This window comes from Astyanax mexicanus, chromosome 9 (genome assembly GCF_023375975.1).
Source record: "Astyanax mexicanus isolate ESR-SI-001 chromosome 9, AstMex3_surface, whole genome shotgun sequence".
NCBI lineage: Eukaryota > Metazoa > Chordata > Actinopteri > Characiformes > Acestrorhamphidae > Astyanax > Astyanax mexicanus.
Window position 1 is genome coordinate 13,524,976 of NC_064416.1, and position 12,865 is coordinate 13,537,840.

The window sequence follows — 12,865 nt, forward strand, 5'->3', positions numbered from 1 at the left end:
GCTATTCTAATAACATTTATCTCAGCAGAGTTGTTCTAGTTGCACAGTTTACTTTTCGACATACATATTTCTCTGCAGCGCTGTCATAGTCATACATTTACCTCAGCATTCTACCTTACCTGCTATTCTACCTGAGAGCTCCCTGAGAGCTCGTACGTCCTCCTTACTAAACCCAAGACACACACTAGGACACTTTTTAAAATGTCTATTACAAATGGTGGACTTTCCAATACTGTATCATGAATATATGAATCTCTTCAGGTTTTTCACTGTTACCCCATTTGCTCTCTGTCTAATGACTTGTAATAATTCGTTCTTGGCCCCTGATGCTCATCTGAGAAGGAGACATACAGAACACTAGCACCAAGTTCTCCACCAAACTGATTCAGGAGAGTAAAGTGACTCACTGCTGGCTTGTATCCAGCCCACAGATGAGATGACAAATTGGCAGTAAAAAGAAAGGCCTCACACACACATCCCTATTAGTGGGAGTCAGAAGGCTGTGACATTACTGTGAATGGCCGGACTGCCGGTATGACTGACTTCCTATGTCATACACCCTCTTCTCCTGTTTCTTTACCCCCCCCCCCCCCCCCCCCCGCCAGGCTTTAGAAGTAAAGTCACTGTAATTGTCAGTCTCCAGCTAATCTGCCTGACCTGGTCTCGCCCCTCTGACCCCTGAATGGCAGCCGAGTGTCTATGTGGCCACCAGTGTGACACGCCTGCCTGGGCAGTGGCAGCGTGTTCCCATGGAAATGGCTGTCACCACTCCAAAACCTAGCGTGAAATCAAGCGTTTGGGGGGGGCAGTTTCCGCAGATGCAGTTTCACAGCGGGCCCCCCAAGAAAGGGTCCCGTTTCAGGCAGCCTGAGACACAGGCCGAGGAGGGGAGGGAGGGAGGACCTGGCCAGCGTTCGCTGGCACAAATCAACGGTCAAGTCATCCGAGCCATCCTCTTCCCACCCACCCACCCACCCACCCAGACAGGCCATCAGTGGGTCTCCTTTACTGCAGCCCTCCTCCCCATCCCGCCCTATCTCTCCACACTCGCTCTCTATAAAGCCTCAGAGATGCTGCCAGCTCTCTGTCACCCTGCGGCCTCCTCTCTGGAGGCAGAGCTCCTTAAGGACTGACAGCGTGCATTTAGCTCCTCTCACAGTGGAAGACTGCAAATGGCTGTGTCCTAAAAAACAACAATCCTCTGCCCACTCAAAAGGACTGCAAGCAGCCAAACTGTGAGTGTGGATGGACAGTCACGCGGCTGGCTTTCTAAAAAATAGAGCATCTAAATAGGGAGCCACATCACTTCAAATCACCCAGACTATATCATCATTTAAATGCAGTTACTGTACATATGAAATCTATATAATAATATTATTCATATACCAAAGGAAAACTCCAGTGTAAAATGGACTTTTAATGTAGTAAAACATGATAAAAATGACTTATGACATTCAGAAATTTAACAGTTTGTCCAAACACCCTTCAGATTGGGTGACACAGAGCACAATTTGCCCCAATATATCGCCTTTTCCAGCATTATCCAGGCTCAAAGACGCTCCAAACCTCCTTGCTAGAATCCGGAGAGCCCTGACATTTAAAACGAGGCATTAATAACTTGAAAAGTGCACAAGAACCTTATTAAAAACCACTGTTCACATCCTATAACCCTAGTTTCTGTTCCATGCGCCGCCATCTTTCAACCGATAATAACATAGACATGTATATACATAAACTCACGCATAGCGTAGCAGCTGCCGCCAGGAAGCAGGCTATGCAGAGTCTATGTATTTATATCTGTCATTATCAGTACAAAGATGGCGATGCACGGAGATAAAGTTAGCATTATGGGATGTAAACAGTGGTTTTTAATAAGCTTCTTGTGCACTTTTAAAGTTATTAATATCTTGTTTTAAGTGTCAGGGCTCCGGATTTTAGCAAGGAGGTGTGGAGCTACTTTGAGCTGGATAATGGTGGAAAAAGTTATTTATCAGGGCAAATTGTGCCCCGTGTCACCCAGTCTGAAGGGTGTTTGGACAAACTGTTAAAATTTCTGGATCACTGAACGCTGTGGGAGAACGAAGGTTTGCTATTCATCAAAGGTAAGTACTTTTTATCATGTTTTACTACACCAAAAGTCAATTTTACAACGGAGTTCTCCTGTAATAGGCTGTAATTACATATTTAGCTGATTTGGAAGTAAAGGGAATGCAATAATTTCTGTAAAACAAAAAAATATATATAGTAAGTGTGGCATAAGCAAAAATGTCAAGTCTCGACCAGGCTCAGATTGGACCAATAGACTAAGGTGCTGTCACTATGATACAAAGATCACCTGTTTGAATCCTGGATCATGCTGCTTGCCATCAGCAGCCAGAGTCCGAGAGAGCAAATTTGGCTATGCTACCCTCATCACAGATGTCTATTACCTGATGTATCACAGACAGATCACTGCAATTTCCTCCAAAATAGTCAGTGGCTGACTTCAAACATCTCATTCTGGTAAAATCTTTTTCATGTTCTTTTGTGAAATACTATAGGTCTCTCTGAGTTGTATATGCATGCAGCATATGAAACTGATCTTCAGAACTACAAGTTGTTCAGAAAGATGTTAGTGTGTCTACATCATCCAGTGAGTTCATAGCCTCACCCACCTCGGCTCAGGACCACCCACAGACAGCGCTGAACCCGGGCTACAGCATTAGGAGCTACAGCTAAGGAGGAGCTAACAGCTTCTGTTTAAAGAGGTAGTTAGCGTTAGCTATCTTCTGTAAGTAACTATAGGTTTCAATTGGATCTCCGGTTGATTCTGCGTTTTACCAAGACTTTAAATATACACTAGGGATGCATGTAGCTCTACTCGACAGAACACAGATCATGGCGGATGCTGTTCGCATCGGATTTTATGATATAGAGCGGACTCTGGGGCTTTGATGTTTTGAAACCCAGTCTGAGGTAAGAGTTTAGTAGCCTTGGCCTTAGGTTATTCGTGCTGATATAGAGATAGTGGTGTCGTGACAGGCAGTCTCTAGTTGCACTCGCACCGCGGCATTGATAACATCTCTTGGCCATGGGGCCACTCGAGTCTGATGTGAAGTTTAAGGGTTAACTTTACACAGCACTCAGTGTTACATCTTTAACTAAGGCTGTATCTCTGAAAACATTTTGTCCTTTGAGTTTTAGAGCAGTAAAATTGTTTGTGGGGGGGTAGGCAGGTTGGCGTTCTATTCAATTGAAGGTGATATATTAGCATGTATAAATATTCATGAGAAAGAGCCAAATTCTGTCTTTCTTTAGAGACCACTAATTCAGTGATCTAAAGCAGAACTAAATAGAAACACCAGAGCACTTTTTTCACAAAAATAATCCATTCGATATTGGCCTCTACTAAATGACAATGATCTTAAATACATATACCCTTAATATATATATATATATATATATATATATATATATACTCTCAATATAGATACACTAACTACCATGAAGCATTATTTTTCTTAAATTTCTGTGTAAAAATAATATACTGTATTATACAAGTACGAAAATATTGGGACACTCATTCATAGTTTCTTCTGAAATAAAGAGTATTAAAAAAAGAGTTTTTTGCGCCGAGTAGTCCAGCGGTCTAAAGCGCTGCCAATATGAGCGGGAGGTCGCAGGTTCGAACCCCCGCTCATGCAGCTTTGCCATCAAGCTGTCGGCGTCAGAGGGAGCAAAATTGGCCCTGCTCCCTTCGGGTGGGTAGATGGCCCTCTCTCCCCACATCACTCCTAGGGTGATGTCCACTGCACAGGGCGTCTGTGAGCTGATGTACTGGAACCGAGCCGCTGTGCTTTCCTCAGAGCGCGCTGGCTGCTCAGCAATGCTGCATCAGCAGCAGCTCGAAAAGCAGCGATGGCTGACTTCACACGTATTGCAGGAAGCATGTGTTAGTCTTCACCCTCCTGGTGTTTTGGGGCATATAATTAGTGATAGGGGAGTCCTAATGAGTGGGTTGTGAAATTGGCCGTGTAAGTTGGGGAGAAAATGGGAAAATATAGAAATAAAATTAGTAAAAAAAAAAAAAAAAGAGTTTACCCTTCTTTTGCTGGAGTAATTCTGTTGGTACATCTACTGTACAAGGAGGACCTTACAGTATGTGTTTTTAGAGCATTGCTATGAGGATTTGAATGACTTCAGCGACAAGAGCAGCGAGATCAGAGTTTTTGGGTAGGACGATTTAAACTTCTTTCTCAAGTACCCAACTCATCTCAAAAGCACTGGATGAAGCACCAACACAGTTTTACACTACTCCACAGATCATATACCAATATAGCTCACACATGGCATTAGATATTGTGTCGATACTTCTCTACAGGGACTGGATAAACTGTGTGTGAGCATCTGCACATACTGTATGTTCCAGTAATGAGAGTAACTTAAAGTAAATGAATGCATTCATTCAAAGGGGTGTACACAAATATTTGGACACATAGTGTGTCTTTTTTTTTATTACACACAATTACACAGGAGAACAAACCATGTGTAACTTATGTCCAAACTCGAAGTGTTAAACATGTACACACACACCAACACACACAGCAGTTCCTTCCCTCTATATTCCATTTCACACTCTGCACTGATCTGAGGAAATGACCTCGCTTTCATTACTGTGCAGCTGAGGTCTGAAAGAGCAATCCTTCCCACAACACACACACTCACACACACACGCTCTAACACACACACACACACACACACACTCCCCCCAACTCTTCTTTTTCAGTTACACACTCCATCATTCCAAATGCTCTCAGTCTCCATTCACTAGGAGAAGCATAAGAGGGGTCACTGGGAGAAAAAGGGCCATCATTTAAGAAACTTTATGAAATTAGGGAATCTTATCTCCCTCTGAAAGGAGAGCTTAGAGCTCCAGTGTGAGACTCTAATCTCTTTACAGCCACAGACAATCGCACTGCTCTTATGGATTCCTGCGCAAATATTCCCGAATGGTAATCACAAAGCCGCCTCAGCCCAAAGCCTTTTCAAATTTATCACTGAAGCTCTTTAATATCCCTCCTCAACTCCCCGGAAACTCCAGCGTCAGGCTTTGAAGAAATTACCTGAAACGTTGCAGACGTGAGAGCAGAGCACAGACTGATGATGATACATTCTCTCTGTCTTATTATCATGAGTAAAAAGACGACAGCATGAAACAGCGCAAGAGTGCAATACTCTGAGCCTGTGATGTCAAAACTACATACAACTATAGACGACATATCTGTATGAAAAAGGGGCCCAAGAATTTCACAGAACTGAGTTCTGGATATTATTTGAACTTTCACATCTTGGTGTGGGCAACAGTGGTGGGTGTGGTGCAGTGGATAACACCACCACCTGCCAGTAAGCTACCATGTGTGGGTCTGGGCGACTAAATGCTGCACTACACCAATAAGAGTCCCTGGGCAAGACTCCTAACACTACATTGGCTCACCTCTATAAAAGAAATAACCTTGTAAATTGCTCTGGATAAGAGGATTAGCTAAAGGAAGTAAATGTAATGTAATGCAATGTAACAGCCAGATTCTTTAATACCAAGGAAGTAACGATTTGTTTTTGTACTGATGCTACTAACATATAATAGCTGTTACTGTACATAGTGAGGATTTGTCTTTTCTTGTATGTTGTACAGTAGTGTTTGTAACTTTGAAGTGAATTATCCATTTTATCGCAAAATCCGTAACAACACTTTTACACTCATCATCATAAGTTTCTGACTGATTATTAAAGAGTTAAATAACTTCCCAGAGGCATCCATTCCTAAAAATGACTCACAGATTAACTGTAATAAAATGGGACATGTTTAAGATAAAAGATAAGAGATAATCCTTTAGTAATCCCACAGGGAGAAAATCTGCAATATAGCTATATAGCTGTGCAGAGGACTGGACAAAAAAGTGTCAAAAAAAATGTACAAACAATATGTACAAAATCTAAATTAACAAAAAATACAAGAAATTATTCAAAATTAGAAATTATGAATCTAATCTATATGATTTTTTTGCTAAAATCATCTTCTCATGATGCTGTATGTCTACTTGTGGTAAAATCACTACACCCTGGTTGATCAGATTATTTGATTATACCCCTTTACACTCAAAAAACCGATGTACACTCAGAGGTACACTCTTTATAATTGTACCCTCAATGGTACAATATTGGTCTTTACGGGGTCAGATTTGTTCCCTCTGAAGTACAAAGTCTTTCCTAACAGCAATAAGTACAGATTTGTACCATTTAACCTGCAGCTAAAAGGTACATTCAGTATTCTGTATCACTGTCCTAAAACACTATATATATTTTAATTGCACATTTTTCATTTGAAAGCCAGACAATTTTGGATCATCAAGTTCTTGACACATAGTTAGTTGATGATAATGTTTATAATGTTTATAATCTTTACTGGCACAAAAATATGGGTACAAAAAAGGACTTTCACTGAAAGTCCTTTTTTGTACCTCAATATCAGGTACAGCCCAGCGACAAGCTTTGTACTCTTTTAGGTACAAATCTGTACTTACCTTTCTTAGTGTGTGGGATAATGGCCTAAATCAAGAGTGTGACAAAACTGAAATGTGACTTTTTGGACTTTTCAACGATTCAGGGCTTGTCCCCAACTAGTAAATGACAAGATTTTTTACTATAATATAGTGCTACTGAATTATTAACAAAGGCTATAGGCTTTACATATTGCATAGTTGTTTAGTCTTATTAATCCTCTACAGTTTGTAGAGGCTGTTAAAATGCTAAAATATCAGTACATTTCTAAAATGTTGAATTAGGATTGTTTCTGGTTGGTTCTAATGCTCAACTGCATGATAAACTATCCTCTTAAATCATTAATCATTTTTAAATAGCCATCACAACTGTTATTTGTTTTTTTGTGGTTCCTATGTTGATTTTTACTCATTAAATATCAGTACTTTACACATTTAAATCTTCTAGGCCTTTATAGGGTATTTCCATCCCAAATTCATCTGCGTCTTTCATTTTTTGAAGTGTTGGAGGGCTTAGAAAAAGTAATAATTTGCTAATAGACTAATCTTCAAAAAATCAGAGTAGCTGACTACCAAAAGAAACATTAATTGTAACCCTTATTTCAGTATAAGAAAAGAGAAATGGCCAGAAATCCCCAAATTTATATGCAATATGTAAATAATTGTAGGTGCAAGTTTATTAGAGAAAATGCACAACAATCAATTGTTTGCTTGGCACATAAAAATGTAAATATATTCCCAATGTTAATCAGTGTAATTAGTCATAATCACTGCAGCACAGTAAAGCTATTTTTATTTCACCACTACACACAGTAATACATTAATATATCCCACTAGGCCTCCATAGAGCTTAATGGTAATACACATACTACTCTAAACAGCAGTGGCCCAGGCTTTGCTACTGAATGCAGTAGCAGATGTGTGTAGTATACTGTAGCTCAACCTCTGACATGAGCTGTCTACAATGACTCAATTATGTGGGCTGCTGGTTTGTATTCAGTCTGGCAGGCTCTCTAAACCCGAGGAGGCCCATAAGGGCAGATCCACTCCAAACAGAGTGCGCGGACATCAGGATTAGCGCCCCTGTGTGCCCTCCTTCAACAGCTGTGCTTACCATGCCGCTGTGCCTGCGCTCACAGATACCCGACTGCGTCAAACACCAGTGTTTGGGATATCACTGTTTCGATATAGGATATCCTTCAGAGAAAGAGGACTTCTGTTTGGATTAACTGCATTTAGAAATAAGAATAGCCTCTGTAAAGATCTCCAACTGTCCGCGGGAGTCACATTTCAAATGCCTCAGAGGTGTTTTCTAAACTATGAGCTTTTATCAGGAAGGACCACTGTGTAGCACTGTGGGATTTTTTTTAAAGAGGGTATGAACTCAAGGTCAGCGTTCTCTGAGACAATTTCCTACCAAACAGCACGTGTTTCTGAAGTACAGAATTTTAAAAGTTTGGGGATTAACCCTCCTATTATGTTCATTTGTCAGGAACAGCAATGGTGTTCCCAGGTCAGTTTGACCTGATGCAGGTTTAATTATCCAAAAAATGTCTAAACCAAAAAAAACAAGCAGTCTAAATATTTCAATAATAAATCAGTTGCTACTTGCAATTCTGTCAACATTTAGTGCAATGGTGTTCCTTACCTCTAACAGGTAATGGTTATATTAGGAGATTTCACTTGTTTTTCATAAAAAATACATGTTCAAACTTGTTTCATTTTTCACTACTTTCCTTACTTTTCACAGACCAACATATAGAACACAATAGGTTCACATAACATTGAAACATTGTAATTTTGTTTTAATTTTGTTTTTGCAGGGGGTGTTTAAGATTAACCATTTTATATTATATGTTGATTACACTAATAAAGGCAAGCAGAAGACTTTTTATACTGAAAAAAATACTTTTAACTATTTTTCCTAGATCTTCAAAATGGGTCAGTTTGACCCGTAACATAACTAAATAACAAAAGGGTTTGGTGGTTAGAGTGGGTGGGCAGGAGGTAGAATTCTGAATTACCAACCAATTTTACTGGGGTCACCAAGCTATCTAACTATCTATTATCTCACTGTTCTATTAAAAAGCTCGGGGTTAAGCCCACAGTTGAAGGCATTTTGAGGAAAATCCTGGGAAAGTGTGGTGGTGGTGGTGAGTGTTTCAGGGTGAGGTTTAGTTCAATTGATTTGAATTGATGTTCAACAGTAAACTCACTTTAATCCAAAACCCATTTGTGAGAATTTAACTGTAGACTGGGCATTTAAAACTAAAGCTCTATAGAGGGTGATGTGTTGATTTTGTATTAACAAGAAATTGATAGTTTGATTTGCAGTACTGCCATGGCACTTCATGAGCGTTCCCAGAGTATAAACTAGCTGATGCAACAGAACTTGTAGTTAGTGTTCTCCTCCAAGCATGCTGAACTCCAATGATGATGTGCATTATTAGCAGCATTTTATAGAAATCATATCAGAGCTCAATCAGAGGAAGTTTATCACTTTTCATTGCTATTACTCAAAAGCCTTGTTTGGCAAAGTCTGGCAGTTGTTCTTCACATTCTATCAAAGTCTATTCATGAATGGACCATAGAAAACTCTAGTAGCATCCTGTGATAGGCCGAGTTCTATCTACCGGGTGGGGAATTGAACTGACTTATAGTTTATTATAAGGAATATATTTTTCAATCTTCTGATCAGTACAACATTGTAATTTAACATAGAAGCCCTGCGTTAACCATGTTCAGAAGTGGCATCACCTTAGATGGTCTTAGAGGCATCTGGAAGAGATGATGACACTGTGAAAATGTGTCTTTTTTGGAAGAAATTGATACTATGTTCTTCAGACCAAAGATAAAAAGGAGAATCCAGACAGTACAAAAGGAAGATGGGCCAGCAAAACATGAAATAATGTGGGGTTATAGTGTCTGCAATTAAATATAAGTATTACCGTGTTCTATAAATTTGCAGAAAAGACAAGCTAGAAAAAAGACACAAGTAAAACCCACAAACTAAATAAATTATCTTCATATTCATCACCATCCCAGTTAACTGAAATTGTTAATGATTAATGATATCGATTGTTTAGCCATATTTTAAAAAATGTGGTCCCACTTTATAATAAGTGTCCCTAAGTACTATGTAGTTACACGGTAACAATCTATGTAACTACAGTGTAATTACTGATGAAGTACACATTGTTACAGATTAACTACAGAGGAACAGGTTATGTAATTACACATGTGTATTATTAAGGTTAATTACTTACACAAGTAATGGAGCAAGTGTACTTACACATTTGTAACAATGTGTGTGTACTTACACGTGCAGTAGTGTGTGTGATAAGTTAATTGTAAATGTATACACATGTGTAAGTACACTTGCTCTATTACTTGTGTAAGTAATTAACCTTAATACAGATGTGTAATTACATAACCTGTTCCTCTGTAGTTAATCTTTAACAATGTGTACTTCATCAGTAGTTACACTGTAGTTACATGGATTGTTTATGTGTAACTACATAGTACTTAGGGACACTTATTATAAAGTGGGACCAAAAAGGTTAAAGGCGTTTAGTCTATAATGTTTCAGGAACGTGTGATTTTGTAGTGGACTGCCTCACAAAACTTTTAGAATGCTTCTCACTTAACATTTTAAGCTAGATGAATACTTACATTATGGGAATGGTAAAAGGTCTGAGAACATTTACAAAACTAATAATTAAAAAACTGACACAGCGATTTTACCAGAACTTTTCAAAACCCTGAATAAAAACATTCTAAAAACATCCAGAAAACTTGAACATGTTAAGAACTTTAACTCTAACGTTCAGAAAATATTCTACTAACCAAAACCTGTTAGCTGGGCTGTAGTTCTCTGAAAGTCCTCACAGGCCTACAGAAGAGTGCAGCGCTTCAGGTTGAAAGAACTCCTCCTCTCTCCTCTTTCAGAGGGACCTCTTGAATTCTTTCCTGACGGTAAGTGGGGGGGATTAAGACTCTTGCTGGCAGACAGCACCAGTGTACCAGCGGACCTACATTAACCAGCCATCAGCAAACAAAGGAAAACTCACCATTTTCTGCATGTTTGCAGCCATGGGGTCGACCCGGCTGCGCAGCCTATTGTGCTGAGTAACAATCTGAAAATGCTCCTTCACCCCGAGTCCTGGAATAAAAGAGAGGTCTGTAATGACTCCACCGCCGGCACAGATCCCCCTAGCAACCAAATACAGGCACACGGTGCGCAGGGTCAGGGTCAAACCCTGCCATGAAACAGCTCACAAAGGCCTCATATTTATTAACCACACCACTGCATTAATTACACTCAAACAGTCTTACGTTACTGAGGCCAGCAGAGCGATCTTTATTTACCAGGGTCAAATACATGCATTATAATGAGATTTAAAATGATGGAGGAAAACAAAAGTGTTTAAGGTGCTATTCTTTACTTTTTTGGATCTTTTTGGGTCTAAAATAAAGTGCTAAACCTCTATAAAACATGAGGAGAACAATCAGCAATGTTATTTAACTGATTAAAATTTTAAATTAAACAAGAATATATTGTACAAACAGTATTAAGTATTAATTGGTCCTTTGCATTTAAAAGTATAGAAAAAACTACAAATCCATTCAAAAGTATATGTTAAAATGCACCCAAGTACATACCCATAAGGGTAATTATGTTTCAGCAGTATTTAGTACCGCTGAGTAGATTCTGACTTAAGAACTTGTAGAATAAAATCTGTACCTGTAGATTCTATGTGAAACCATATAAACTAAAACTTGTACTTGTATTTTAAATGTAGAAACTTGTAAAAATCTGTACTTGTATCTTTAATATTCAAACCACAATTTGAACAATTTTAAGTTTTTTTAAACACTTGTAAAATAAAACATTGAACTTAAATGTGACATTTAGAATCTGATGTTTCTGGACTGCAGTTTAAATCATAGAAGTTTTTAAAGAAGAAACTGGGAAAAAAACTGTATCTCTTTCTTTGAATAAGGTTAAATCTAAGCCAGAAACTGCCTTAAATCGAATTAGGCCCAGCAGAATAAAAATAAAATGATTAAACTCAATTAGGCTGACATAGTCAAGCCTTTTAAACCTGCACACTGAAATTAATCTTCTCAACCATTTCCACAGAATAGTTAATGATGGTCAGCTAGGCCTGTCTTGATAACTGTTTTGGTCTGGATTTGGTTTGGTTTTGTTTTTGGTTTGGTTTGGCTGTAGTAAATGATAACCCTGCCATTGTATGACCATTCTATGCCACTGATATATAATGATCACAGAATAGTAATGCAGTTTAAGTCTTTTAAAGAGCAATTAATTTTATTCACAAATAAATAAAATAGGAATGCACAGAAATTATTATTTCTTACCAAACCAAACAAAATACAAAAAAACACAAAAAAATAATTTCATTTATTTGTTTTACTTTTTCATTATTTATATATTAAATGTAATTTTGTTTTATTTTTATGTTTAAAAGCAATAATATATATATATTATTATATTATAATATTCAGTGGACATTTTTTAACATCCCAGCTGGATATGATTTGTTCATGTCTTAAAAAACATCATTGTTCGGTTTAAATAATTTTCACTTATCTGACCACCAAAAATATTTATGTAACATTAAAAAATAAAAATAAAAACACTGTTTTTGAGTAATTATTTCACATTCAGTTCCATTTTTTTATGCTTGTATTGTCTTAAGTATAAAGAAAATCACCCATCACCATGTTTAACAGCAGAGAAGACACACAACATTACAGAAAATGATACATTGCCTTTGTTTAGCTTAGACCCCCAATTTACTTATTGTCTTTGGTCATTTTTGACCATTTAGATTTAATGTGAGAACTTGAAAAAATAACATTAATTCCACATAACAGAAATTCCACATATTAAAAAAGTTGTGCCACCATGTTTCAGAAGCTGCAAGTTCAGATTTTTAATTTACAAGCTTTTAAGAAAAGCTCACATATATTAATAATTGTTCTCAAAGTTCTCAAATTGAAAATACAAGTACAGATTTTATTGCACAAGTTTTCAGATCTCAGATCCCACAGATGTGTTCATGTATTTTTTAACATATTACCTCCATAAAACCTCTGTATTATAAACTTTAGTTGAAGTAGCTGAAATCTGCAGAAATGTGCTGGTAAAGGTTATCTTACCTGGTGCAGGTGGGCCGGTCCAGCTGCAGCATGTTCTCAGAGCTGATAGAATCACAGTGAGTAACGGAGCTAAACGCAGGGGGCCTGTGGAGGACCTCATGGTTGTGGAGCTGCACCAGCGTGCCAGAGGAGCAGCACTTAGA

The 12,865-nt window shown here is 38.2% G+C and overlaps 1 protein-coding gene across 1 annotated transcript in view; it reads right to left on the reverse strand.

Annotated features, from left to right (window-relative positions):
- The window catches only part of LOC103038454 (C-type lectin domain family 18 member A), a 44,375-nt gene extending 31,510 nt beyond the window's left edge, over positions 1-12,865 (reverse strand). Inside the window, exons 1-2 of the mRNA XM_022679510.2 lie at positions 12,723-12,865; positions 10,607-10,698 (exon numbers count right to left, since the gene is read on the reverse strand). Of these exons, the coding sequence (XP_022535231.2) occupies positions 10,607-10,698; positions 12,723-12,822 (192 nt within the window). The 5' untranslated portion in view covers positions 12,823-12,865. The remainder of the gene's footprint in view (positions 1-10,606; positions 10,699-12,722) is intronic.